Here is a 24905-nt window from a genome sequence, read left to right on the forward strand (position 1 = left end):
TACCAGCTATCTTTACAAGATGTAACTGGAAATTTTCCATAGATGCCTATACATATTCTGATTGCCAAACTTTCTAAAGCCCGATGATTAATTCATGTTAAGATTTTAGAGATATGAATACACCTAGAAAGAATGGCTTTATGCAACAATGGCGCGCGCGCGCAAACACGCACACGCGCACACACACACACACACACACACACACACACACACACACACACACACACACACACACACACACACACACACAGTATTAGTAGTGGTAAATTATGCAAAACAGCAAGCTTATACACCTGTAATCTCTGCAAGAAAGAGCTAACCTTCCCATATCACCTGTTATCTCTTCTAACAGTTCATTTAGTTCTTTCTTGAATTTATTCAAGCTACCCACCTCAACAACATAATACTGGAGTTTGTTCAAACAATAAACCACCACCTGGTTGAAAGCAAATTTCCACACATCTACCCTGCAACCAACCTTCTTCTGTTTGAATTTATGTCTTCTTGTGAGTGGTCTAAGCAAGAGGAAGGATTCCATCAGCATGCAACTTACTCAACTTAATACACCTCAATAGATCTCCTTGCAGGTGTCTAGTCTCCAGGTGCTGCAATTTGCAGAACTATAACCAGTTTTTAATTGTAATACAAATATACAATTGCAAAATGTAATATAAGCTTTGACATCATATATATGCAATGTTCAGCAAAGCAAACTACTGCACCAGTTCTCACACAAGCTACTAATGTGTAAATAAGTATGGTATGATTCAGCATCATATTTGACAATAGTGCTCAGATTTTTGCCTATTCTTACATCACAAGATCAGAATGGGTAGGCCAAATAAAATGCAAATACAATGAAAATTAGTACTAGTACATGTAGAAACAATCCACATATAGGGAAGGAATAAATTAAGTAGAGCATTACAGAAGGAATATGTACCTGATAATAATTATGAACACATTAATTAAAAATTAATTATGCCAAATTTGTGAGGCAAATGTGCATAAAATTGGACTGGCACCCTGTAATGCTGAAGCCGAATGCCATGAAATCACACGAACGATACTTAAAACTAACCAGAACAGTATGAGCAATATATATATATATACAGGGTGTCTCAAAAATAATGGTAGAAACGTTTAGGGGAGAGGGGTAACATCTAAAGGAATGTGAATCGCATAGGAATCCATTACCGGAAAGGTCACCGTAAGTCAGTACATGGCACTGTTCATCAGTTCGCGAGAGGAAAATTTCTGGTTTACTCATTCAAGCAGTAGTCGCCGCACGAAGAGCATGCATTGATATTAGCATTAGCATTAGTAGAGGCATTTGATGCAAGAAAGCAAGCTTATGCAGCATCAGCCAAAAAAAAAAAAAAAAAAAACCCACTTCCACTTCACCCCTCTGTTCGTTCAAAATACCTGTCCAGCTGAGCCTTAAACTTATTTAGGCTATCAACCTCCACCACAAGGGATGGAAGTCTGTTCCACCAACCAACCACCCGCTGGCTAAAGGCAAATTTCCGCACGTCTATCCTACATCTGTCTTTCCTCAATTTGAATTTATGCCCTCTCAGGTGATTTTTCTGAGCTAGAGGAAGAATCCCATCAGCATTGAGCATGCTTAAACCATTCAAGGCTTTATACACCTCTATCAGATCACCTCGCTGGTGCCTAGTCTCCAGACACTGTAATTTGCAAAACTTAAGCCTTTCTTCGTAAGAGCACCCCTTTGTTCCATTCACTAATCTTGTTGCCCTTCTCTGTACTCGTTCCAGCAGCTCTACATCCTTCTTGAAATGAGGCCTCCAGACCTGTATACAGTACTCTAGGTGTGGCCTGACCATTGCCTTATACAATGGAATAATAAACTCCTTATCCCTGCTGGAAAAATTCCTGTATATATCATTGACAATACTCCATGAGCTACTCTTGCAGCCCGTCTGCACTGCACAGAGAACTTCATATCTGCCTGCACAACCACCCCCAAGTCCCTTTCATTCTCTACCACTGTCAGTGTAGTACCACAGAGTTGATACGTTGCTCTGGATTTGCTGTTTCCCATGTGTAGTACTTTACATTTGTCAATGTTAAACTTCATTCGCCACCTCTCAGCCCATCTGCTCAACCTTTCCAGATCCTGTTGCAGCAGCATAGTGTCAGTAGTGTCCTTGACAACCCTGCCAACCTTTGTATCATCTGCAAACTTGGACATTAAGCTTGATATACCATCATCAATATCATTTATAAATACAGAAAACAATAATGGACCCAACACTGAGCCCTGAGGGACTCCACTAATAACATAGTCCACGATGAGCAGTGTCCATTGATTACCACTCTCTGTCTTCTCCCCATCAACCACCCCTTTATCCATAGCAGCAATTTGCCTCCAATGTCACACTGCTCCAATTTGTGTAGCAGTCTTCCATGTGCAACAGTATCAAAACCCTTTCTAAGATCCAAGTATATAATATCAAAGTTATTCCCTGCATCCAGTTCTTTTGTGACTGCATCATAGTATCCAATCAAGTTGGTCAGGCAAGACTTCCCCTTAACAAAACTATGCTGTGTCTGAGCTATAACTGAAGTCTTGTCTAAATGATCCTGCAGTGCTTCTTTAACCAGTGCCTCCATTAATTTTCCTGGAACAGAAGTTAAGCTCACAGGTCTATAATTACTTGTTTTTTTTTTTTTTTTTTTTGGTAGTTGTTGGCGCATCGGCTTCTGTGGCCATATTGCACCTCCCAAGGTTTTTGCAGTACTTTGATCCAAGCCCGAGGCGGGAATCGAACCCGCGACCTTTGGGTTGCCGGGCAGGTACTTTACCCACTCGGCTAGCCCGGTCGGCATAATTACTTGTGTCAGCCTTTGATCCTCCTTTGTGAATTGGGGTCACATTTGCACATTTCCAGTCTATGGGTACCTCCCCTGAGTCCAAGGAAGCTCTCATAATTATGGCTAAGGGTTTGCTTACTTCCTTTGCTGCCTCCTTTAATATAAATGGATAGATCCCATCCACCCCGGGTGCCTTTCTTGTGTTCATCTTCAACAGTTTCTCCTCCACTTTACTCCCAGTTATTTCAAGATTCTGTAGCTTACTGCTAGAGTTGAATACACCTCTGGCATTCCCCTTGCTGAATAACTCCTCACGTGTGAATGTCGATGCAAAATATTCATTTAGTTTGTTAGCTACCTGAGCAGGATCATCAACAGATGACCCATCAATATCAAGTGGACCAATCTGATTCATCCCCTTCCTTCTAGAGTTTACATAAGTAAAGAACTCTTTGCTGTTTTTCTTTGCATCCCTTGCCAAGGATTTCTCGTAATCTGCCTTCGCCTGCCTAACCTCCTTTGTAACTTGGTTGCATATCAACTTGTATCTATCATAGGCTTCTGTGTCATGTGTTAATTTGTAAGTATCCCATGCATTTTTCTTCTCTGCCATATGCCTCATTAGTTCATCTGACATCCATTTGGCCTAAACCTTGAACAATATTTCTTAGTTGGTATGTAAAGCCTAGTAGCTTCCTAGATAAGTTCTTTGAATGCTTCCCATTTTGAATTTGCTGTTGGTAACATCATCAGTTGGTCCCAATGTATAGAATTTAAATACTGTCTCAGTCCATCGTAGTCGCCTTTACGGAAGCAATAACCCTTCCCTTTACCCCTAATGGTAGTTACCTCTTTGAGTAAATCCCACTTCAGCACACTGTGATCACTGCTACCTAGTGGTTCATTTATCTGCAGATTCTTAATGCATGAAGAATCACTGCTGATAATCAAATCAAGAGTATTACTCCCTCTAGTTGCCTCCCGAACATGCTGATGTAGAAAACAATCATCCAATAAATCCACAAAAGCCCTGCTAGTGTGTGAGTAACCAGCACCCAAATTCCAGTCAATATCTGGGAAATTAAAATCTCCCATTATAAGACTCTCTGATTTACTGGCCCACTCTATTTCCCTGTACAGTTCCTTATTATACTCATCGGAGTCATTAGGCCTATAGCACACTCCTACTCTCAATTTTGATCTCCCAATGCTTATGTCACACCAAACTGACTCAACACTGCACTGTCCGGCGATGTCGACTGGCTTCACTTCCTTGGTTTTTATGTGTTTCTTAACTAATAGCATATCCTTTCTGTAGACGTTGTACTCCCCAACGAACTGTGAGCTGGCAGACATGCACCTAGTGTATGGATTAGCAGAGGGGCCCACATGGTGTGCGCCCCCATACGGCACAACATTGCTTCGCAATAAATGTATGGGCAAGTATGGTCGGTGGCTGCTTAGTCGGCCCATACCTATTACCATGCCACATGAACTCTGCTTAATATCCGATCTTTCTTGAACAAGTTCTACCAGGGTTACTTGACGATGTTCCAGCAAATGTGAGACGCAACATTTGGTTTCAACATGATGGGGCGCCTGCCCATTATGGAATGTGTGTTCGTGACCATTTGAACAGGCGTTTTGGGCATTGATGGATTGGCCGTGGCAGACCCGTTGCCTGCCCCCCACGCTCACCTGATTTATTGAGCCTTGATTTCTTTCTGTGGGGGGGCCCTCAAATCTATCGTGTATGAATTGCCTGTGGAGACGGAAATGGATCTCGTGGTGAGACTCGCCTGCGCTGCTGCTACTGTCAAAGAAACTCCAGGTGTGTTCGACCGTGTCTGCCAATCCATGCTGCGTCGGTGTCACACATGGATCGTGTCTCATGGTGGAACTTTCGAGCATCTGTTGTAACATCATGGAATGCATCCATCTTGTACTCCATTGTTAATACTTGCCTCTGCTACTACTTTTCCGTGATGTTTCCAGTTATGGATTCCTATGCGATTCACATTCCTTTAGATGTTACCTACCTCCCCTAAACGTTTGTACCAATATTTTTGAGACACCCTGTATATATATACAGTCCATTCCGGTTATTTGGGACACATCGGGACTAGTGCATTTTGGCCCGATTAAGCGGCTGCTCCAATTATCCGAAGTTTCACGTAAATAGTTAAAAATACAATATACCCCCCCTTTTTTACAATTGGTTCACTGTACAATCAAATCACGCTACGACGAACGCAACATAGTAAAGTACCATTCACTATACGATGTGCAGTAAGCGCCGGTCATTGTGATCACGTTTGTTGAATTGAATTTTAATTCTATTAAACAGCGATTCTAATTAGTGAAAATAGGAGGAATATTATCCACATGCTATAAAAGCAAAGATATATTAAGCAGAAATTTACCCTTTATTACCTTACCAATTAAAAAATATGTGAAAATCGGAAGCATATATGTGATAATCGGAATAATTAATATGTACTGTAATATGTACAGTACTAGTTGACATTTCTGTTCATTGACATTTGTGGGTGGGGGTTAAAATTTAAAACAGTAAAAAGATAAGCAATCAATAACAAAGAACACGGCACACACAAATTGCAAGTAACACAATATACGCAAATGAGAACCGAGTAACGAGTTACAAAGATTTAAAAATCGGAATAAAGAGAAGATCTGAAAATTAATTTTTTCTATATGATTGAAGATTTCATGGAAGTGTAAACACATTTCACCACAATAACCCACAGAATTCCAGCTGTCGGTATTATCGCAAATTCAGTAAGAAGAGTTTACTGTCTGTTTCTGATAGATTTCACTAACAGAAAAGCCCAATAAACAGATGACTGCTAATTGTTTTTATTGTTTTATGGTTGTGACCTCCAGACCTTCGACCGAACCATGTGGTACCGTCGGAGACAATCGTAGGGTAATCTTCAGTGCTGCGGTCTCCTGCCCCGATTAGACGGCATGCTGTCCCAATTAAGCGAAGTAAACCCTCAATATTTTCTGGATTGGTTTCTGTTTTTTTAAGATTCGCCCCAAATAAATGGCTACCCCGATTAAGTGGTGGCCCAAATAACTAGAATCCACTGTATATATGAAGTTATGTAAAATAATATAAGAAAAAGAAAGAGAAAGAGTTGCAGAACAGATTAATGGCATCAAATTTATGACTGAACATTACATCTGTCTCTATATAACAATATTCTAGTTAATTATAATACCACTAGATAAATTGGACAAAAGTATTAGGGATGAAAACTATACTCATTAGCTCAAAGCGCCAAATTTAATTAACCCAAGTTGGACTTCTTTGTTGTACCCTATAAATAAACACATATAATAAAATAAAATAAAAATGAAAATAAAATGAAATAGTAAAAGTAAAATAATAATATAACTAATTATGAATATATGGTTACATTGAGTGGAGCCCTTGTTAATGTTCCATTCAATGTAACTATATATCTATAATTAGCTATATTATTATTTTACTTTGAATATTTCATTTTATTTTTATTTTATTTTATGTGTTTATTTACAATTTAATTTTAATAATTTAATTATAAATAAACACACAAAATAATTTTCTATAATTTTCATATAAATTGGTACAAAAGAAGCTATCGCTAAAATAAGGAGAACGGATGTAAGGTTTAAGAATAGTAATAGTACCTCAATCTCCCTTGAATTGTTTTAATAGTTCAGGAGGTAAGAAAAATAGGATTCGATAGTCAATAGTAAAAAGTAAAGAAAAAGCACTAATGGATTATATTACATTATATAAAATATTTATAAACTGCTCTCATTATTGATATATATATATACACGTATACATATATTTAAATAATGTTTAAAGTAGTTGAAAACTGAATATTTCATAATAAAAATAAAAAGGTAAAGCAAACATCAGAGGCAGCAAAGAGCATATTCCTCTACATGATGCTTGAAATATAAAAATAAATTAGATGATGATTAAAAAAAAAATAAATAAAAATAATGCTAGCAGCATGGCAAGACAGAAGAGTGAAAATAGTCAAAATTAAACATAACGATCAAACCAACAGGGAGGGAGGAGAAGGGTAACAAGAGTAAAAATATTGCAGCAGGAACTCTCCAAGATAATTTAGAAAATCTAAATGCAAAGATAATAAAATAATAAATTAAATTTTGAATTCCAATTAAATAGAAATTTAACAGCACCCCCTCTGACGGGCACCAAGTCCAAATTTATATGAAATATCACCAACAGAGATGTAAACCAACTACAATAAAATAAAACAAAAATAAACCAAAAAGAGACTGACCGTTATGCCCCCTCTCAACAGAGGACCATAAGGCCAATAATGGTCAGGGAATTGTCTAGTGATCGAAGTGCAGAAATTCCCTGACCATTATTGGCTTTGTGGTCCTCTGTTGAGATGGGGTGTATGGTCAGTCTATTTTTGGTTTATTTTTGTTTCATTTTATTGCAGTTGGTTTACATCTCTGTTGGTGATATTTCACATAAATTTGGACTTGGTGCCTGTCAGAGGGGGTGCTGTTAAATTTCTATTTCATTGGCATTCAAAATTTAATTGATTATTTTATTATCTTTGCATTTAGATTTTCTAAATTATATTGGAGAGTTTCTGCTGCAATATTTTTACTCTTGTTACCCTTCTCTTCCCTCCCTGTTGGCTCAATCTTTGTTTAATTTTGACTATTTTCGCTCTTTTGTCTTGCCATGCTGCTGGCATTATTTTTATTTAATCATCATTCTATTATGTAATCATCATCAACCATATATATATATATAATTTATTTATATATATATATATGGTTAATTTTATTTACATGTAAAGAATCTGTTAACTTATTATTTATATCACCTCCTTTCAGATTCTTCTACCATTCTAGTAGCTAACAGCTCAGCTTCTTGTGCTTTCCTTTCCATTACTAATTTCTCTTCTTCTGTCTGGGAGAAATAAAAAAATATGGAGCAAAACACTGTACGTACACTTATACACATTTCAAAAATTACAGTTATTTGTAAATTTAATTGTAAAATATATAGAAAAATTATTAAGACAAAATGAACAATCTCATGTACTGTATATTTTGAACAGTCGAGCTACAAATGTAAAATAAGAACAAGCAGAATGGACAACCCTCATGTTTTGATCTTAGCAGTACAAAGTTCTCAAATGTTTATAAATGAAAATTTTGGAAAAGAAAGGACCACTTTGTTTTTGATTAAAAAAAAATCAAAATATAGATCAAAATATAGGTCAAAAACATTTTGCTCATTTCCAGAATGATTGTGGGAAACACTGTCCTGATGAAAAAAAATGTCATTCATTTTCATCAGGACAGTGTTTCCCACAATCATTCTCTGTGGGCATTTTTTCCGAGTGCTGAAAGAAACTTTTATTTTTCAGAACTTTTTCACATGATTTCCTGTCACTGTAGTGCAATAGGAAACAATGTACAGTAACCCCGCTATTCGCAGGGGTAACGTTCCTGAGAAATGCCGCGAATACCGAAAACGCGAATACTGAGTTATGGCTCCCATAGTAATAAAGGGGTTCCGTTCCAAAGTATGAAATATATAAGAAAAACTAGTTTAAATTTTTGTCTATGTATGTATGATATGTGCCTTCATAATATGACTATGTACATAGACAGTACATTGTGAAATGCAAGCATACGGCATCGAAATGAAAATAAGAAGGAATTTAATATTAAATGTAACATTTATAGAAATTTGAAACAAATCTTTCAAACCAGCGCCTTTGCTAGCAAAAAAACTTATCCCACCAGTGCTATCACCAGTTTCGCTAAAGTGTTGATAAAGGAGTTTTGCCTTTTCACAAATGATGAGTGAACTTAACGGAATTTTATTATGAGTTCCATCTTCTATCCACAGATTTAAAGCTTTTTCCATTTTTTTCTAATTTAACATCACGAGTTACAGAGCACATTTTTGAAGCAATTAGCGCGTTTTCACAAACACTACAGCAGATTTTTTCTTTCAATTTCTTGATTGATCGTACCATTGACTCATTGATTTTATAATGTTTTGCCACTGAGGAGACACTTTCACCATTAGAAATTTTGTCTAATAACTTAATTTTATTCGCTAATGTCATCACCTTCTTTGATCTTTTCATATTTCCCTTGTTATTCGTAGCCATATTTTTGTACAGGTTAGAAACAATTTGTCCACAATAAAGTCACTTTCTTCTATTAACACACTAGAAAAAGTCTGTTTTACACTGCAAAATGGTAGATTTATCACTTTTAAGCATATCAATTTATAAATTGATAAGTTTATTCAATTTATAAGCATATAAATTAAAAGCAAACGACAAAACCTTCCATGACAAGCACATAACACATACTGAAGAAGGATTAGCGAGAAACATCCATGCTCGCGATTTTGTCACCTCTCCCCCCCCCACCCACTGAGCGCTTTTTTACCGGGAAAGATAATTTTAGCCACGCCCATGTTTTTTTATGGTGGAAAATGTTCAAGGCGTTTTAAAATTCACATTTTTTTTTTTTTTTTTAGGTTTCATTTTATATTAAATCAGCCACTGCGAATAGCAGGGGTTTACTGTATAAGGATTATTCCATTCATATCTCAGGAAACAGCAGCCATTATTTTGGAATGGAACTTTTTTTGGGCCAGGGCAAATCAGTGTGCTTCCACTGGACAGATTGATGTTTTGTTTCTGGATTAAAGAGCAGAACCCATGTCTCATCCATCGAGACAATCAGGGAAAAGGAGAATCCATTGAATGTAGCATTTTGAGTAAGCATTGCTTGATACAAGTTGACACAATTGTTTTTTCTATGCGTCTTCTTGGTGAGTGAAGGATGCCATTTCCTGAAAACATTAAGAGCTGCTAATTGATAGTTAGACTAAAAGCAGTCCTGCATACTTCGATTATGTCGCAAGAAATAAATTTAGTGACCTTATAACTTGGATGCACCTCGAATAAGCTGAATAAAAAGTAAAATGTATGTCATTATCACATATTACCATTCCTCAAAGGTGTATTTTTTTTTTTTTTTTTTTTTTAGCTGTATCCCATATATAGCTCAATGGTAAAAAACACTTGTAAATGGCACATCACAGAGATGGCACATCATTTACTAATTTAAAGTACGAATTTTTTTAATTTCCATATATTTGCATATTGTGTGCCAACAGAATTTCACAAAGATATTAATACCAAAACACAACAAATACATTTATACACAGACCATCAACATCAGATGTTTGTACCTAATTACTAGAGTATCAAATACATGTGTGTGAAAACTACCCGCTGGCCAAAGGCAAATTTCCACACATCTGTCAGCTGTCTTTCTTCAATTTGATTTATGCCCCCTCAGATTCGTAATCTGAGGAAGCGGAAGTATCCCGTCAGAATTGAGCTTGCTCAAACCATTCAAGTCCTTATACACTTCAATCAGATCACCTCGCAGGAGCCAAGTCTCCAGCCACTACAATTTGCAGAACTTAAGTCTCTCTTGGTAAGAGGAACCCTTCGTTCCCCTCACCAATCTTGTTGCCATTCTATGTACATGCTCGAGCAAATCTTCATCCTTCCTAAAATGCGGCCTCCAGACCTGTACGCACTACTCAAGATGTGGCCTGACCATTGCTTTATACAAAGGGATAATCACCTCCTTTTCCTTCTAGCAAAATACCTGTATATCATTGATGAATTCCCATGACCCACTCCGGCAGCCTGTTTGCATTGCTCAGAAAACTTCTGACTTACACAATTACTCCGAGATCTTTTTCATTTTCTACCACCCTAAGTGTAGTACCACACAGTTGGTATGTTCCTCTGGAGTTACTTCTACCCATATGCAATACTTTGCATTTGTCAATGTTAAACTTCAGTTGCCACTTCTCAGACCATCTGTACAAAATTTTCTAGATCCTGTTGCAGTAGCACACTGCCATTACTGTCATTACCAACCCTGCCAACCTTTGTATCATCTGCAAACTTCGACACTAAGCCTGATATACCTTCATCAGTATCATTGATAAATATAAAAAACAACAGTGGGCCCAAAACCGAACCCTGTGGCACTCGCTTAATAACATTAGTCCATGAAAAGCAGCATCCATTGATTACCACTCTGTCTTCTCCCACTAAACCACCTCTTTCTCCATTGTAGCAGCTTACCCTTAATACCATTCTGCTCCAATTTGTGCAGCAGTCTTCGATGTGCAACAGCATCAAAAGCTTTCCTGAAATCCAAGTAAATGATATTAAAATTATTTTTTGCATCCAGTTCCTTTGTAACAAAATCATAATATTCAATCAAATTTGTCAGACAATTCTTCCCTTAACAAACCTATGTCATGTCTGAATTATTGCTGCAGTCTTATCTAGATGATCCTGCAATGCATCTTTAACAAGTGACTCCATCATTTTACCTGGAACAGAAGTTAAACTACCTGGTCTGTAATTACTCATGTCACCCTTCAATCTCCCTTTGTGAACTGGGAATACAAACCATCTGTAGTCCGTGGGGACTTCCCCCGAGTCCAAGGATGCTCTGATAATTATGGCTAAGGGTTTGCTTAGTTCCTTTGCCATTTACTTTAATAGAACTGGATAGATCTCATCCACACAAGGAGCCTTTCTTATGCTTAAGTTCAACAATTTCTCTTCCACTTTGCTATTAGTTATTACAAAATCATTAAGCACCCTGTTACACTTTGATAACCTTCTGGCATTTTCCTCCCTTAATAACTCCTCATGTGTGAATGTAGACGGAAAATAGTCATTCAGTTTATCAGCTATCTGAGCAGGATCATCAACAGTCAAACCATCAATATCAAGTGGACCAATCTGATTCATCTCCTTCCTTTTACAGTTTATATAAGCAAAGAAGCCTTTTCTGAATTTCTTAGTATCCTTTGCCAAAGATTTCTCATAATCTGCCTTCTCTTTTGTGACTTGATTACACACTAGCTTATATCTGCTATAGGCTTCTGGCTTCTGTGTCGCCTGATTTAAAAACTGTCTGAGACTCCTGTAGTTACCTTTATGGAAGCAAAAATCCCTCCATTTATACCTGATGGTAATTATATCTTTAAGTAAATTCCACATCAGTACACTGTGATCACTGCCACCTAGTGGTTCCTTTATCTGCAAATTCTAAATACATAAATAATCACTGCTGGTAACCAGATCAAGAGGATTACCCTCTCTGGTTTGCCTCTCGAATATGCTGCTGCTGCTGCAGAAAATAATCATCGAATAAATCCACAAAAATCCTGCTGGTGTGCGAGTAACTAATCCACAAGTTCCATTCAATATCTTGGAAGTTAAAATCCCCCATTATAAGACATTCTGATTTACTAGCCCACTCTATTTCTCTGTATAATTGTTCATTGCACTCATTAGAGTCATTAGGCCTACAACACACTCCAACTCTTATTTTTGCTTTCCCAGTGCTTATGTCACACAAAACTCACTCAACATCGCACTGTCCATCTATGTCAACTAGATCATTACTTCTGTCTGTTTCCATTGTTCTATACGTTTGTTTTACTTGTGCCTACGATGGTCTATCTGCTATTTGTAAATTGTGCTTCTATTGTTTTTTTAGCTTCTTGGTATATTACATTATTTTCTGCTTTATATTTTTGTATTCTCTTCCACTCTTCACATTTTTTTGATTAGGCACTATGTTCTCCTTTGCAGATGGAAATCTTGAATTTTGCACCTGTCTATGTTCTTGCAACCTGCAGATAGCAAACCCTGTGCATACTGCTTGAGAGTGTCCATACTGACAAAACATCGGACAGGGTTTGGAATATATGGTCTCAGTGAACAGTTTAGGTATCCAGCTTTTACAGTTTTTGGTGGTTTTGAACTATTAAAGGTTAGAATTATATTCCTCATTGGGATAATTTCTCCTGCTCTTTTAATTGCTATTCTTTTGACTTGACTAACTCCTTGATCTTTCAACTCTTCTTTCATCTTTGGGAACATTGGGATCCCATTCCGCAATTACTCCTTTCGAGCTGTACAGTGTGAAATGAGGGGTAACTGTTACTGGAATTTCTCCAAAAGTTCTTGCTATCATTAAATGCTCTGCTTGCTTTTGGTCAATGTAGATCCCCTGATTAGGGGAACTAGCTATGCTTTCAAGAGTTTTTTGAATCTGAAATACTGACAAACTTCCTATGGGTAGTTTATTCTTCTAAGGTATAATTAAGAACCATAGTGTGACTATGAGGAGTGTCTCTGTCTTTTGTTGCTTAGCTGCTGAATATGGACTAATTTCATCTAGTTTTCTGGTAGTTCAATTAGTAGTTTGATGATCTGTGTTTGTACCATATTTGCTCCTTTTAGACCTTTTTTAGCATTAGCATTAGTAGAGGCACACGATGTAAAAAAAGGAAGCAGGCTTATACAGCATCAGCCAAAAAAAAAAAAAAAAAAAAAACCTCCCCATTAGTTCTGCCTTGAATTTATTTAAGCAATCAACTTTCACAACAAAAGATGGAACTTTGCTCTAGCAACAACTACCTACTGGCTAAAGGCAAACTTCCGCACATCCGAGAAAGAGAAAGAATCCCATCTACATTCAAGGCCTTATACACCTGAATCAGATCGCCTTGCAAGTGCCTAGCCTCCAGAAGGGGCAATTTTTTTGCAGAACGTAAGCTGTTTCTTTGTAAGAACACCCCTTCGTCACCCTCACTAATCTTGTTGCACTTCTCTATACTCATTCTAGCAACTCTACATCCTAAATCAAGGTGTGGCCTGACCATTGCCTTTTACAAGGGGATAATCATTTCCTTAGCCCTGCTCGCAAAATTCCTGTATATCACTGACAAGACCACATGACCTACTCTGGCAGCCTCTGTGCACTGCTCAGAAAACTTCATATCTGACTGCACAATTAATTCCAGGTCTCTTTCATTCTCCAATACCTTGAGTGTAACACTACACAGTTAGTACATTTATCAGGGGTTACTGCTACCTACTGTCAATGTTTAACTTCAGTTGCCACTTCTCAGCCCATCTACCTAACGTTTCCAGATCCTGTTGCAGCAGCATACTGTCATTACTGTTATTAACAACCCTGCAAACCTTTGTATCATCTGCAAACTTTGAGATTAAGCTAGATATACCTTCATCAATATCATTGATAAATATACAAAACAACAATGGGCCTAACACTGAACCTAACATTAGTCCACATAGAGCAGTACCCATTGATTACCACTCTCTTTGTATACCTAACCATCCTTTTATCCATTGTAGCAACTTGCTCTAAATGCCATACTGCTCCAACCTGTACAGTAGTCTTCTGTGTGCAGCATTATCAAAAGGTTTCCTGAAATCCAAGAATATGATATCAAAATTATTTTTGGCATTCAGTTCCTTTGTGACTACATCATAGCATCCAATCACATTTGTCAGAGAAGACCTTCCTTTAACAAATCCATGCTGTGTATTAACTATTACTGCAGTCTTTCTTTAACCCGTGCTTCTTTAACCAGTGATCCTAGGACCACAAATTAAACTAACAGGTCTATAGTTACTTGTGTTACCTTTTGAATCCCCTTTGTGAATTGGTGATACATTTGCACACCTCTGTCTATGGGGACCTCCTCTGAGTCCAAGGAAGCTCTCATAATTATGGCTAAGAGTTTGCTTACTTCCTTTGCTGCCTCCTTTAATATAACTGGGATAGATCCAATCTACCCCAGGTGCCTTTTTTATGTTTAAGCTTCAACAGTTTCTTCTCCACTTTGCTCTCAGTTTTTACAAAATCATTTAACTCCCTGTTAGAGTTTGATACACATCTGGCCCTCACCTCCTTGATTAACTCCTCATGTGTGAATGTATATGCAAAATACTCATTTAGTTTGGCAGCTATCTGAGAATGATGACCTACAGTCAAACCATTGATACAATCTGCCTTCGCTTTTCTAACCTCCTTTGTGACTTGATTACAGACTAGCTTATATATGCAATAGCCTTCTATGTCACCAGATAATTTTTCTTCTCTGCCACGAGTCTCATTAGTTCATCTGACATCCATTTGGGCCTAAACATAGAGCAGTATTTCTTAGTTGTAACAAAAAGCCTAGTAGCTTCCAAAACTAATTCCTTGAAAGCAGGCCCAACACCAAACCCTGAGGGACACCACTAATAACATCAGTCCACGGAGAGCAGTATCCATTGATTACCTTTATGAAAGGAGAAACCCTTCCCTTTACCCCTGATGGTAGTTACATCTTTATGTAAATCACACATCAGTACACTGTGATCACTGCCACCTAGTGGTTCCTTTATCTGTAAATTCTTTATGCATGAATAATCACTGCTGATAATCAGATCAAGAGTGTTACTTCTCTTGTTGCCTTTCTAACATGCTCTGTAGAAAACCTGGTAGTGACTTGGTAGTGTGCAAGTGACCAATCCACAAGTTCCAGTCTATATCTGGGAAGTTAAAATCCCCCATTATAAGACACTCTACTTTACTGGCTCACTCTATTTCTCTGTATAACTGTTCATTGTACTCATCAGATTCATTGGGCCTGTAACAAACTCCTACCCTCATTTCTGCTTTCCCAGTGTTTATGTCACACCAAACTGACTCAATATTGCACTGTCCATCCATGTCAACTGATGCTCTTCCATAGATTTTATGTGTTTCTTAACTAACAGCATAAGGCAAGAGGACATTTCTGCTAAGGTTTCCAACCCTACCACAGGGAGGTAGGAGCAGTGCCACTAGGATGCAAAGCAGTTGAGGTGTTAAGTTGGTTAGTGGAACTAGAAATACAGTCAGTTCTCGTATAGCACGATAGTTGTGTTCCTAGAAACCCTCGTGCAATATAAACAGGCCCTATGGGAAAAATAGGGTTAGGTGCCGGCCACCCAAGATTGAACACACATTTTTAACCAAAACATTACCAAACACAATAAATAATCGTAGTAAAATATGTAAGTATTTTATTACGACTATTACGTAATAAAATATTGCTAATGCTTTTGCTTCTATCATAAGAAAACTTGTTTTTTGTTTGATTTTCTATCCAAACAGATGACAGCCGTTCCATCTCTTCCAATTCTTTGTGTCTTAATCTAATGGATTTTAATTACACTGAATTGTTCCTGCTATGAAAGTTGTTTTTATTTTCTCTGCATTCTTTGTAATTCTCGGCGTTGCCTCATTGTCTGTAGCACGTGCAATATCATATGGCCTTTCATTTCGCTCAAAGCATTTCACAATTTCATATTTTTTCTCTATTGACAGAGGCGGACTGGCCATAAGCCTTACCGGGGGGAACCCTGCGGGCCGGAGGCCAGTGTGATTTTGGCCATAAACCATAGTATGAAGCCACTACAAATTTTCCCGGGTAAGAATTTTTGACCCAGTCCGCCTATGTTTATTGATATTGCTTTTCTTTTTCTCTCTGAATCTGCAGTGTCTTCATCAGGACGCTTCCTTTTCACACCTTTTAAGTATTTTACTCATTTTTAGGGAACACAGCACAATTACAAAACGAGGAGGCACGCTTGATACACATAAACAAAACTGCGTGTGTGTAGCAACTGAATAACAACACTGTAAAGGCAGAGATACACTATTAACACTTCACATTTTACTAAAGCACATTTCTAGGGGGTTACTACCATAAAACAATAAAAACAATTTCCAGTTGCATTTCTGCTAGTGGAATCTGTTATAAACTGGTAGTAAACTCGATCTAATTGCATTTTCGATTATACTGATAGCTGGAATTGTGTTGCTTTTTACATTATTATGGTGAAATGTGTTTCCCCTTCACTGATATAAAACACATAAATACATTTTCAGAATCTTCTCTTCATTCCTATAGTGCTGCGTTCAGTTGGGGTGATTCTGCGTTCGGCTGCCATTTCTTGTAAACACAAAGGTGAATTGTGCATAAGCAAATTTTGTTCATGTTATATAAGATATCGTTGCCATATTTATAAATCGTGTATGATCGAATTCGTGTAGTGTAAACACATGTTATACGAGGACTGACTGTATGTGAAAAGAAACAAGATTAGTGAGAGAGGCAAAAGGGTGTCTGACATGGAAAGGCTCCAGTTCTGCAAACTAGGCACCTCAGAAGTAATCTGATTGAGATGTTGATTGATTGATTGATTGAGTTTTTATTGGCGCATCAGCAGCTATGGCTATAATGCGCCAAACCCTATGATTGAGATGTTCAAGGCTTTGAATGGATTGAGTAAGCAAGCTCAGTAATAATGGGAACAATCTTTCCTCTTGCTCAGACTACACATGAGAAGGCATAAATTCAAATTAAGGATGGTTGCAGGATAGATGGGCAGAAATTTGCTTTCAAGGAGTGGAATTATATAGGAATTATACAATCTGTTAGAGTGTACAGGTTATATGGGAAGTGTTGGGGTTTTTTTTTTTTTTTGCTGATTGTGTATCAGCTTGCTTTCATGCAACATCTGCTTAATGATAATAATGCTTTAGCAGTCATAAAGCAGACTATGTTGAAGATTTTTAAAGTGAATTATGTTACAAAAACAGAAAAGACCTTGTAACATCCACCAACTTTTTTTGGCTGATGTAGCAAAAGAGCAAAAACATGGCCATCTTTCCATCTTTCAACTTTGCTTAATGCTAACATTTTCCTGATGCTTATGAACACTTAAATATGGTAAATGAAATCTATTATTAGGACAACAAGTTGCCTAACTATCCATTGAGACAAGGTTCATATTATTCTGTCCAACTTAAGTATAACTTACTAGTTAAGGCAATATTACCTTTATGGCACTAATCTTAACTCTCTGTATCTCGGCTTCAGCTTCTGCAGCTTTTTGAGTTAAAAGAAGGGCTTCTTCTTCTGCTATTCGAGCCTTTTCTGCAAGTAATTCGGCAGTTTCTTCTGAACGTCTCTTCAAGAAAAAAAAAAGACAAATAAAAAGAGTGAATTTTTATCATGTTGTGATACATCCACAAAACGTCAATTCAATTAAACTCTGACAAATCCCTTGACCAACAACAAAATCAAGAGAAAGTAAGATAATGACTTTAACATGTTCTTCTCACACGATTAACAATAGAGACTAAGGTCATACAACACTGTAACAAGTGCACTTGGGCAACCTTGAGTGCCACTTTCTCATTCCAAATAAAAATTTCTGTTGTATAACTTGATAAACAATACTCTTACAATCATTAAAGATAACTATATTATTAATGATTTTATACTATAGACTACATGTGGAAAACAATCATCTAAATCAAACAATGGCAACAAAACATTTTCTTTTAGCATATATGGGTATTAGGGAAATTATTTGAAAAAGGAAGCCCCAAGCTTTTGCTGCATCAAACAAAAACAAAAAAAATATATATATTAAATAAAAAAAACTAAATGTTTCCATTCTCCTGAATAGTAAAAACAAAGTTAAATGTTTCCATTCTCATGAATGGTAAAAACAAAACTAACTGATCCCACACCCTATCAGCCTTAAGGATCCACACAGATATAAGGAATGCAGGATTGGATTTTGGGAATTACAATGAATACTGAAAGGACAGACAGGATACGAAGGGAGGAGGAGTAGGAGGAGTAGTATTTATGCTATTAGTTAAGAAACATATAATATCTACCGCAGTGCATCCAGCTGACAATGGTGGACAGTGCAATGTTCAGTCATTTTAGTGTAACATAAGCACTGGAAAAGCAAAAATGAGAGTACGAGTGGTTATTGGCCTAATGACTGTGATGAGTACAGCGAACAACTGTACAGATAAATAGTAGGCCAGTAAATCCGATTGTCTTATAATGTGAGATTTTAACTTCCCAGATATTGACTGGAACTTGTGGGTTGGTCCCTCGCACACTATCATGACTTTTGTGGATTTATTGGATGATTGTTTTCTACAACAGCATATTCGAAAGGCAACTAGAGGGAATAATACTCTTGATTTGATTATCAACTGTGATTATTTGTGTTTTAAGAATTTGCAGATAGAGGAACCACTAGCTGGAAGTGATCACAGGGTACTGATGTGGGATTTACTTAAAGATGCAACTACATCAGGGTTACAGGGAAGAGTTTCTGCTTTCATAAATGTATCTATGATCTCAGACTGTTTTTCAATTATATGCAATGGGACCAACTGATGATGTTACCAACAGCAAATTCTAAGTGGTAAGCAATCAAGGAAGTAATCTTGGAATAAACCTAAATCTAGGTTTAGGCCCAAATGGATATAAGATTGAACTAATGAGACTCGTGGCAGAGAAGAAAAATGCATGGGATGAGTATAAACTATCAGGCAACTCAGAAGCCTATGGTAGATATAAGCTAGCCTGAAATCAGGTCACAAAGGAGGTTAGACAAGCGAAAGCAGATTACAAGAAATATTTGGCATGTGGAAAGAAAAACAGCAAAGATTCCTTTACTTATGTAAACTCTAGAATGAAAGTGTTGAATCAAATTGGTCCATCTGATATTGATGGTTCAACTTTAGACGAAGCTGCTCAGATAGTTGAGAAACAATGAGTATTTTGCATCTATATTCACACATGAGGAATTCTGTAGGGAAGTGGAGGACAGAAGCTTATTAAACTCTTACATGTAGCTAAATGATGTTATAATAACAGCAAAGCAAAGTGAAGGAGAAATTGTTGAAGTTAAACATAACAAAGGCACCTAGAGTGGATGGGATCTATCCAGTTATATTAGAAGCGGTGGCAAAGGTAGTCACAGCAAACCATTGGCCATAATTATGAGAGCATGCTTGAAATCAGGGGAGATCCCCACAGATGGGAGATGTTCAAATGTATCTCCAATTCACAAAGGGGTTCAAAGGGTGACATGCGTAATTACAACCCTGTTACTTTTACTCCTGTTACAGGTGGTCTCATGGGTTAAAGAAGCATTGCAGGATCATCTAGAGAAGACTGCAGTGATAATTCAGATATAGCAAGTGTTTGTTAGGGGATGTCTTGTCTGACCAATGTGAATGGATACTACGATGTGGTCACAAAGGAACTGGATGCAAAAGATAATTTTGATATCATATACTTGGATTTCAGGAAAGTTTTTGATACTGTTGCACATGGAAGGCTACTGTACAAATTGGGGCAGTATGGCATTAAGGGCAAAACGGATAAAAGGATGGTTCAATGGACACTGCTACCTAGTTATACCTACCTGGGAGTCAAAAACGCTGATGGAACTGATATTGGAGTGACATTCAAGTCAAGTGGACCCAATTTCGGTGAAGTCTGGACAGTCTGTGTCAGCCAAATCCTCTGCTTGAACCTTCACGATGGTAGGACTGTTAGTAATTCTGGGTATAACCTCAATGCACAAGCACACTATCGGTAACCACCAGGTGTGAACCAACATAAGCAGGGATTGAGGTGTGGAGCCCAAACCACGTGGAGGAATGCCACTCCTCTGTGTTACTAAGCAATGCTAGGTGGTAGATTATCCTCATCAACCTGTGCAATATTACCAGATTGCTTATTGGAGGCTTGATGTGGTGGAATCCATGTTTGTCTCCAGAGTAACTTACATTCCAGTCAACCCTTCACAATCTCTTCCACCATCATGCAGTATAACTGATGTCTTTTGAAGTTATGATGGACATCATGGCGAAATCCAAACTTCCTTATATTTTGAGACTACAGCAATAAAACGGTGCTTGCAGGCAGGCCACAACTTAGTACACCAGACCAACTTATTGGTAACTTTCCAGGAAGCTTCCGGATCAGCTAGTGTATAATCTTGCTACTACTCTGCTAGATACTGACTAGAGGGAGTCCGAGTAGTGTGTATGCGGGGGGGGGGGATCCTTGACATAACTGTCAAGGCCATGTTATGTCAAGGATCTGGGTACATTCTTACCATGTGTATGCCATATCCAAAATTTCATTACTTCATACAGCATATCCTCCGCACATTTCTTACTATTGAACAGACCATTAATTGTCAAACTAATAGTTAACTTATCAGCGAAAAGATCTAAATCTCCCAAACAATTCCTAGTCCATTTTACAAATATATGTGGTCTCAGTTATAATCTCAATGATGTCCATTTCCACATGCCAAACACCATGTAATTTTCTGACAGGATCTCACTTATCAGTTCATTCAACTACAGCTCATCTCAGTTGCCCAAATTATTTGCTGTATGATTCCTTTCATCTAAAAGGTGGTACTCGTGCATATGTCCGTTCTGATATTCCCTGTCAGAGACTTGGTAATTTGGAATCTCCTATTTTTGACCTTCTCTAGCTTAAAATCTCTCTATCTCATTCTGTCAAATTCATCTGCTGTCTCTACCATTTTCCTAACTCCACTAATCATCTGGAGCTCTTTGACTTCCTCTCTTTGCAACTTGACTTTCTCCAGTCCAACGTTGCTAACAGTGAGGTAATTTTCCTTGGTGATTTTAATGTTCACAACTCCAGCTAGCTTCCGTTCTCCTGTTACACAGACCCAGCTGGTCGAGATGTTGAAGCTTTTGCAATTACCAATGACCTCACACAGACTGTTCATTTACCTACCAGATTACCGGACAATCCTAACCATACAGCCAACACGTTTGATCTTTTTCTCACAAACAACCCTTCTAAGTACATAGTCAAAGTGAGTGGTCCTTTAGGCACCTCAGATCGCAACTTGGCGATTGTCTTTTCTCCAATGGAGCCTTTATCTCATGGTTATTCCTAACCTCGTGTTGTTTGGCCTTACAAGATTGCAAAATGGGATGGCCTGCGAGACTTCATTTCTTCTTTTCCTTGGTCGGATTACTGTTTCAAAACTTCTGATGTCAACGTTTGCTCAGATCGTGTCAGTGAAATTATTCTTGCAGGAATGGAATCCTTTATCCCACACTCCACTTTAAAATCTCGTCCTTTATCTAAACCTTGGTTTTCCAATAAATGTGCTAAGGCTGTCCAAGAGAAGAACGTTGCATATCGTAATTGGCTTGTTTCCAATTCTTCAGTTCCATTTTCTGTCTACACCAAAGCTCGCAACAGTTGTAAAGCAGTTATTAATCAGTCCAAACTAGATTTTGAACAGGCTAGGAGTGGAAAACTTGCTTCTTGCCATAATGGTAGCCAAGAATTCTGGTCTTTTATCCAAAGCTATTGGCCGCAACATTTACCCATCTCTGCTCTCACATATGTCAAAACCAGATGATTCTATTTTCACTTCAGCTAAGGATAAAGTTGACCTGCTAGCATTCCATTTTTCTTCCAACTCATGTATTAATGATCTTGGTAAAACACCTTCCACCATTCCTGTGGTCTTCCGTCAAAAAGATGTCAGAAGGATTTTGACAAATCTTAATGCTCAGAAAGCTCCAGGTCCTGATGGTGTTTCTCCACTTGTTCTCAAAACCTGTGCTCCTGAATTTACTCCTGTTCTTTGCCGCCTTTTTTTCACTTTCTTATTCCAAAGGTGTTTTTCCTTCTGCTTGGAAATTTGCTCATATCCAGCAAGTTCCAAAAAAGGGTGACAGATCCCTCCCATCCAATTACTTCTACTATTTCTAAAGTAATGGAGAAATCAATTAACTGCCAACTCTTAAAACTATCTAGAAACCTTCCATTTGATCAACGATCCCCAGTATGGATTCCATCAGTGTCGATCCACTGGTGATATTCTGGCATATGTTACTCATTTATGGACAAATTCAATGGAAAAGTTTTGTGAAACACAAGCAGTTTCTCTTGACATCTCAAAGGCTTTTGATCGTGTTGCATAAAGGACTTCTAAATGAGGTTCTACCTTATGGTTTGCTAACTGTTCTTTGTAATTGGTTATCCAGTTTTCTCTTTGATCGCTCACTGAGATTGATGGTAGATGGCTCTATGACAGATCCCTCCCATCCAATTACTTCTACTATTTCTAAAGTAATGGAGAAATCAATTAACTGCCAACTCTTAAAACTATCTAGAAACCTTCCATTTGATCAACGATCCCCAGTATGGATTCCATCAGTGTCGATCCAATGGTGATATTCTGGCATATGTTACTCATTTATGGACAAATTCAATGGAAAAGTTTTGTGAAACACAAGCAGTTTCTCTTGACATCTCAAAGGCTTTTGATCGTGTTGCATAAAGGACTTCTAAATGAGGTTCTACCTTATGGTTTGCTAACTGTTCTTTGTAATTGGTTATCCAGTTTTCTCTTTGATCGCTCACTGAGATTGATGGTAGATGGCTCTATGTCTTCTAACTTCTCCACGGTGTCCCCCAAGGTTCCGTTCTTTCCCCCACTCTTTTCCTCTTGTACATTACATCTCATCCTTCTTCCATTGACTGGAAATCTTATCCATAGTTTTGCCGATGATAGCACATTGCATTCCATTATCCAGTTTGAGAAACCTTGCCCTGCTCAATCAGCTTCAACTTCTCGAATATCCATTACCAATTCCTTAAATGCCAATTTCCAGAAAATTCTCCAGTGGGGCAAAGACAACTTAGGTGGTTTCAATCCTTCTAAAACTCAGTCCTGCCTTATATCTTGCAAAAAGGATTCTTCAGCTCCTATGCTTATTTTTGGTGCACTCCGATTTCTAGGAAAGGTGATATATCTATTTTGGGGATTATCCTGACTTCTCATCTCTTTTGGCACAAGCATATTACAAATATTGCTTCCTCTGCTTCTAAAAAACTTGGTTTTCTCTTTTCCTTTCGGCATTACTTTTCTTCCAAACAGCTGTTCACTCTGTACAAATCACAAGTCTGCCTTACCATGGAACATTGTTCCCACATCTGGGGCAGTGCCCCCAAAACTCCTCTCAGGCTACTAGATTCCATTCAGAAAAGGGCAATTAGGTTAATTAATGACTTATCTCTAACAGAGTTCTCTCAACTCTCTGTCTCATAGACATTCTGTTTCTGCTGCTTGCCTTTTCTACAGATACTTCCACGGGCACAGTTCAGAAGAACTGTGCCCGTGGAACAGTTCTTCTGAATTCGCTTCTATAAGTCCTGCTCGCTCTTTCAAAACAGTCAGAACATTTACTGCCACCAGCCAACATCCATTTACTGTACAACTTCAAACTCAGAGAACCATCTTTTCATCTTCCTTCATACGTATTTCCTGAAAATTACATTCTACAGAATTTCAAAGTCCAATGTCAACAAATATCTTCTTTCATCTTCCAGACATCCAACCCAAGCACGGTACTAAGTACTATAGGTTCTAATACCTCTTGTGTTTGGGGTTCTCATAAAAAAAAAAAAAAAAAAACACATACGTTAACTATCCAGTTGACTTTTGAATTTCTTCAAATTGTTAACCTCAACTACCTCCTAAGGAAACTTGTTCTAGTAATCAACAACTCATTCCCCAAACCTCTAGTCTAAACCTCTTCCCCTGTAATTTTAATTTACACCCTAGTTCTGGAATTCCATCTACATTCATTTTACTAACCCTCTCTCAGAACTTATTAACCATAATCAGGTCTCCCCTAAGATGGCTAGTTGCCAAGCTCTATAGTCCAGAAATCAGTCTTACCTTGTACAGACAGCCTTTTGCCGATCACACTGTGCAAGTTGTCCATCTTTGAACATTTCAAAAAACTCAATGTCTTTTTTCAGATCAGGTCTCCATACTTGGGCATAGTATTCCAGATATTGCCTTACAACTGCCTTATACAGTGTAATTATGACCTCCCTATCTCTATAGGATATTGTTCAATAAATCATTGATAGGACACCATGAGGTTTCCCAGCCATCTGTTTGTACTGCTGTGAGAATATGCTTCATATCTACCTGTATCACAACTCCCACATCCCTTTCTTCCTCTACTGCTTTTAATTCAATTCCACCAAATGTATAAGTTAATTTGGGATTGTATTCCCCAAATGTAAGACCTTGCATTTAGTCTGCATTAAAACATTACTGCCACTTTTCTGACCATTCTTGAAGCTTGACCAAGTCATCATGAAGGAGAGCCCCTCAGCACTGATCATTAATGACTTTCCTAATCTTTACATTGTCTGAAAT

General features: G+C 37.7%; 1 protein-coding gene across 2 annotated transcripts in view; it reads right to left on the minus strand.

Moving 5' to 3' along the window:
• Nucleotides 1–24905, minus strand: part of Mer (ezrin/radixin/moesin family protein merlin) — a 514590-nt gene that overhangs the window by 153865 nt on the left and 335820 nt on the right. For both annotated transcript variants that reach the window (XM_090373044.1, XM_090373043.1), the window contains 2 exons: nt 17676–17807; nt 7734–7819 (listed from right to left, as the gene is read on the minus strand). In XM_090373044.1, the coding sequence (XP_090229170.1) occupies nt 7734–7819; nt 17676–17807 (218 nt within the window). The remainder of the gene's footprint in view (nt 1–7733; nt 7820–17675; nt 17808–24905) is intronic.

Source organism: Mastigoproctus giganteus, chromosome 5, assembly GCF_048544385.1.
Source record: "Mastigoproctus giganteus isolate SK-2022 chromosome 5, ASM4854438v1, whole genome shotgun sequence".
Classification (NCBI taxonomy): Eukaryota; Metazoa; Arthropoda; class Arachnida; order Uropygi; family Thelyphonidae; genus Mastigoproctus; species Mastigoproctus giganteus.